At 37.6% G+C, this 6,326-nt stretch overlaps 1 protein-coding gene across 1 annotated transcript in view; it reads right to left on the minus strand.

Moving 5' to 3' along the window:
• mamdc2a (MAM domain containing 2a) overlaps nucleotides 1–5,413 on the minus strand; it is a 36,956-nt gene extending 31,543 nt beyond the window's left edge. Inside the window, exons 1-2 of the mRNA XM_063897652.1 lie at nucleotides 5,261–5,413; nucleotides 3,790–3,999 (exon numbers count right to left, since the gene is read on the minus strand). Of these exons, the coding sequence (XP_063753722.1) occupies nucleotides 3,790–3,958 (169 nt within the window). The 5' untranslated portion in view covers nucleotides 3,959–3,999; nucleotides 5,261–5,413. The remainder of the gene's footprint in view (nucleotides 1–3,789; nucleotides 4,000–5,260) is intronic.
• Between the last annotated feature and the right edge of the window lie 913 nt (nucleotides 5,414–6,326).

The raw sequence follows: 6,326 nt of genomic DNA on the forward strand, positions 1-6,326 counted from the left end.
TCTGAAAGGAAAAGAATAAAATAAAAGTGACCATTCATATTACTGCTCTTCCACCATGACCCTTTGTCTTTTGCCCCGGACTACTCCACTATATTTCCTTTTCCCTCTTACCGAAACTTTTTTTTTGTTTTTTTGTTTTTTCTCACCAGGACGACAATGTCTACTATTATTTTCTTCCTTTTACCGGATTCTTACAGACTAATTTTGCTTAACTTGACTTTATTTTTTTTTAATTTAAATTTAAATTTAAATATTTTTTTTTACTCATGATTTCATCTGACTTATTCAGTTATTTTATTATCTGTGGCATAACCATACCCGTGGGTGGGGGGTTGGGGGGTTAACAATAAAAAATAAAACTGTAAACAAGGACTCTCTACAGACCCTGAAGTGATTATGGAGCATAACATCTTTCTTATTTTATTTTCAAGGAGGTCCTCTGAAATGATGCACTGCCTTTTTTTTTTTTAAATCACTTTTATTCCCCATTGTCTTAATTTTATAATTTGTATACACCTGTACTGTTTTGTATTGACTATTACTGTTCTTACTTCCTGTCATTGTCTGGATTATGACTTGTTTGGAATAAAAACATTGGTAAAAAAACAAAAAAAACAAAGGGCGCAAGTTTTTGAGTTTTCTCGACATTGGAACAGTGCTTGGCGGCGCTCTATGACGTACCGTCCTTAAAAGGACGGCAGTTGAGCATGCTTCCTTGACTTTGGGAAATGCCAAATTACCATAATTAATTACCATAATTACCATGTAAGGTATCCTACTTTTATCACAGGGTTAGTTTCAGTGTATGCATTTGCGTACAGATTGTGTTACTTGCACTCCCTGCTTGAACTATTTTATTCCTATTTTTTCTTGAACTATTTCTATTTGTTTTTACGTCTTAGGTCTAATGTATCTTTCGCACTTAGCCTTGACCTTAGATTTTCACAACCAAAACTATGCTTTAGCTGTTGTGCATATAACAGTAAAGCCTTTACATATTTATAAGCATTGCTCAAATGCAAATAAACTGGGGAAAGGCTAATAAAATGTATCTCATTCACACGTAAAAACATGATAATCTAACGGCAAGTAATGCCTATCACTAATATCGCTCTACTCCATTATTAGCATCAATAGTGACACAAGGCCAGGACCTCTGTCACATTAGTAACACCCTATTTAATTGGTGCTTTAGATCATTTCTAAATCAAGCAGTATATAATGCTGGCATGGGATTCAGTGAGGGAGCATTTCATTACAAAAACATCTTCCCTCGCAGGATTTAACCGGGTCATTGACATTTTTTGTGGAAAAACCATATCATGTCTGAAAGCTTGTCTGAACAGCATCTTTAGGCCATGACGGAAATACATGTCCCAGCCATCATTTGACGCCACAGTGTAATTATTACTTCTGTTGGGAGCGATGAAAGAACACCGGGAGGTCGAGGAAGATGAAAATGAAGAAAGAGGCTGAGGTGACCCAGCAGTATCAAGTTTTTACTACAAAAGAGGGTCGAGGGGGAGTGAAGGCTCTGTGTCTGCAGACTGGTTATCCTGAAAGAGCTGCTTTATGACAGGGAAAACCCTGGTCATGTTTTATGGGTGAGTCTTAAGTGACTCACACACACACACACACACACACACACACACACACACACACACACACACACACACACACACACACACACACACACACACACACACACACAGCAACTCTCAAGCATTAATAATGAAAATGGTGCAGGAATGAGTCTTTCAACCGAGAAAGCAATCAGAAAAGGTATCACTTCCGGTTCCTTCTTTCTGTCGCTCAGTGGTTCCCAACCTTTTTTGTCTGGTGTACCCCTTGAGTGGGTCACCATACTATGAGAAGTCCCCCGCTCGTCTGCAATGATTCGCCTACATTTTTTCTTGCGTTAAACCCTTTGCATCATATTTAACCCGACTGATCCATCGATGAAGATCACTTGTATAACTCACCTTTAATACAAATGCATTTAAACTTGACATCTACACTTATTGTGAGTGAAAACAATAATATTAAGACTCACTTCTAGCAGTTTCAACAAGCTTTATTAAGAATAGAGCTTTTACTGAGACACTTGAGCTTGCTTGTCGTTCATAAGCCTTAGTAGTTCTGGGGCGGGACACCAGGCTTATGAACATTGATTTCAAATGTTTTTTTGTTTGGAAATATATTGCAATCCCTAATCTTTCTACGTACCTCTGCAATCCCCTCAAGTACCCCTAGGGGTCCCTGTACCCCCAGTTGGGATCCACTGTTATAGAGAACGTGTTTCTGGTTGAAATAAGGTTTGAACACAAGTTTAAGGGAATTTCACATTTTGTTCTACAACATAAAATAAGTGACAGAATACCCCATTCTTGAATGTCCAAAGTTTCTATGTGTCATGAAAACAAAGGTAGCAAATGAGACAACTAAACATCATCACGAACATTAGCAGCCTTTAACTTAGCGGTGGACACGCTGCCATGCAACCATCATGTAGCTTGTTTACAGCCTAGCGTTAGCTTTTCACTTCTGGCGATCACATTTACGCTTCACAAATTGGTGTTAATATGTGGAGATTATCCTGCTGAACAAAATGTGTGAGTATCATAAACGTGTGTATGCCACAGACATTATTTTCTGCAATAGGCTATTCTAATATCCAATGGAAAAATGCCATTGCTTTTAGAAGAGGGAGCCCGTGCAATGTTAACCTCTAACGTTAAAATCTACGTTAATAATCAATCAGTCAATAATGAGTAACGCAGATTTTTAACCTTTTCACAGCAGAAAGACTTCCTTTCTCTAAGATCATTAAACTGATTTTAAAGAATAAAAGAGGAAGTAAGTCTTTGTGATACCATTCAATATGTTGTGATCTTAAGCAAGTCTATATATTGCAATCTTTCAAATCCAATGTTATGAAACTATCAGAATAAAGAACACACTGTATGCCTTGAATATTAAAAAGTTTAACTTCTGTGCATCATAACAGTCCCTGAAACATCCAGCATCAGCAGCAGGTTTTGAGCAATATGAGGCGCTGTGTGCCACAAATCCTTGCTTTGCTGATTACTATTAATGACACTCAGAATTCATAACATCACTGTTTCAAGTGTATTTTTTGCAGCACTAAGAGATACGATTGTAATAATGAAACTATCTTCTACTATTATGAGCAAAGTTGCACATTGCCAGAGCACACACCACCAATAAGATATGATAATATAAACAATGAACAGAATACTGAGCACATGACCTTTGAGGAGGGCAGGAGTGCAATATCCTTCAGGAGGAGTCACAAACTACCAGATAGTTTAAATTCTGGTTGATGGTTACTTCTCCCTTTTTGTTGCCATTATTGCTTATATAAACATTAACAACACTTTATTAAACAACAATAACTCACTGCACATAAGGACTTACAGTGGCCACTGTTTTCTATCCATACAGTATCTACATGTCTAACTTTATCGCTTGTGAGTAACGCATTTCATATAACAGGATTAAATAATCAAGATACAAAAAGAATGAACAGTATACCTTACAGTTACATTCTAAAAAAGTTTTATATTTATATTTAAACTTAATATAATAGCTTTCAACTAACCTAATACAGTTATGTGAAATCTATTTAAATAATATATTTAAAAAGTCATCATTTCAGTTGTTTCAGTGCAGATTGTCTTCATGCTGTATATAAATGGCAGTATCGTAGAAAATGAAGTACTGCAAGTTTGTTTATGTCAAAAAGCAAAGCTTGTGATGACGATGTACCTTCTTCATTCATGCTCCAGGTGCCATACTCCGGGTCTGATTTGTAGCCGCAGGTGCCAAGCTCAAAGTTGCAGGAGCCGGGCAGCAGGTGCTGCTGGGCCCTGAGGAGCCCGACCAGCAGCAGCACCGCCAGGGGAGAGCAGAGCAGCGTCCATACTGCTGTCTTCATCTCTGCTTTCACACGATCCTTACACGTTATGGTTGCTTATCCTAAAAAATCAAAGACTATAGTTAAAAGATTTCTGGTGCAACTTTCTGCATGTTTCACCAAGGTTTTCAGTGGTGTAAAGTAACTAAGTACATTTACTCAATTATTATACTTAAGCATAATTTTGAAGTACTTGTTCTTCTACCTCACTACAATTCAGAGGTAAATGGTGTACTTTTACTCCACTACATGTATGTATACAGTAGGCATACTTACGTACAATGTTGAGGGTCTGTTACTTTACTTGAGTATTTAAATTATTTGCTACTTTGTACTTCTGCCCCAATACAATTCAGAGGTAAATGGTGTACTTTTACTCCACTACATGTATTTAGTCCCTTTAGTTACTTTACAGATCTGGATTAATGATGGTAAATATGATCAGCCCTTAAATCAGACTTTAGTTCACCTGCAGTAAATCCAGCAGCTACCCTGCAGTATACAAAGCCATTCAAACTAGCTGCACCTTTACCAGCTCTGAGAACACTTTAATGATCAATCATTATAAAACATATCAGAGATATTATTCTGAAATGGACCAATCAAACAATGACTACTTTTACTGTCGCTACTTTAAGTACATTTAGATGAGAGTACTTTCTACTTTCACTGGAGGAACATTTAGAATGCAGGACTTTTACTGTGACAGAGTATTCCTACACTCTGGTACTTCTACTTTACTCAAGAACAAGATCTGAGTACTTCTACTTTTACTCAAGTACAAGATCTGAGTACTTCTACTTTACTCAAGCACAAGATCTGAGTACTTCTACTTTTACTCAAGTACAATATCTGAGTACTTCTACTTTTACTCAAGCACAAGATCTGAGTACTTCTACTTTTACTCAAGTACAGGATCTGAGTACTTCTACTTTTACTCAAGCACAAGATCTGAGTACTTCTACTTTTACTCAAGTACAGGATCTGAGTACTTCTACTTTTACTCAAGTACAATATCTGAGTATTTATCCCACCTCTGGTGTAAAGTAACTGAGTATATTTACTAAGTACTGTAATTAAGTTAAATGTTGAGGTACTTAACTTTAGTATTTACATTTTCGGCCAATCTGCACAATGAATACTTTTACTTTTGGTACTTTAAGTACATTTTGATGCCAATACTTTTGTACTTTTACTTTTATTACTTACTGAATGCAGGACTTTTACTGTAACAGAGTATTCGTACACTTTGGTACTTCTACTTTTACTTAAGTACAAGTTCTAATACTGTTTCCGCCTCTGCCTACAATAAATCGGATTTACCGTGCAGAGTGAGGCTCGCGCTGCTCATCCTCTCCGCGGTGCAGTGGGAACTTTATTTCCGGTGGTCTCTCGTTAAATCCACATAAAACTTCACCGCGAAAAACTTGTCCAAACTCTCAGGGTTGTTTTTCACGTGTTGTAACAAAGTCAGCGGGAGAGATGGATGAACGGTGGAGGAGGGGGAGGAGGATGGGCAGTGTTGCTCTCCGCCTACTGCTGATGAGCCGGCTGCAGGGCCGGAGCACGCTGCTGCAGGGCCGCATCCACACGCTAATGGGGGGACCGGGTGCCCGCTTTGTGCGGAACTGTTTCGCATAAACCAACATTTAAATGTTTCTTGCATGGAAAATGTTATCTCCGTAAATCAACCTTAAGAAGGCTTGTCTATATTATTTTAAAGACGCAACCCTAAACATTTTCAGCTAACACAATGTAAAAGTAGGGTATTACCTATGGGTGTATCCGGTCGAGGGCCAATCGGACCCCATAGAGTTTTTGTGCGATTTACCAGAATTTATTTTCAATCACGTATGGAGGTGATTACGATTTGAAGCTTCACTAAATGCGAAACTTACAAGAAATTCCGTGCTATGGATACAATCCTGGTGTAATCAAAAGGGGATAACCAAACAGAAAAGGTAACAGCAGCTGAAATAAAGAACATTAACTAGCCTCGAAATGTTTACGGACAATAGGATTTTTCTTAAATTCAAACCAAATGCAGTATATTAATTCCTTCACTTGCACTGTTTGTCATTGTTATTTATAAGCTAATAGGTTGGATGGACATTATATATAATAGTTTGCGTTTCACTCCTTTTGGTTCCCTCTTCTTGAAGTCAATTCATTTTTGAACGTGCTTTTGGTTATACCCGAAATAAGTGATAAAAACATCGCCTAAGATAATTTTACTATTAATTCTATGACATAAAATATGTCGGTAACTTGTGAATGTGTGAAGCTCTCAGTAGCTGCTAACAAGTGACTATGAGTACTCAACATGATCACACCAAACATTAGCCGCCTTAGTTTAGCGGTGGTGATGTGCATGAAGGATTCAACTATT

This window comes from Eleginops maclovinus, chromosome 12 (assembly GCF_036324505.1).
Source record: "Eleginops maclovinus isolate JMC-PN-2008 ecotype Puerto Natales chromosome 12, JC_Emac_rtc_rv5, whole genome shotgun sequence".
Classification (NCBI taxonomy): Eukaryota; Metazoa; Chordata; class Actinopteri; order Perciformes; family Eleginopidae; genus Eleginops; species Eleginops maclovinus.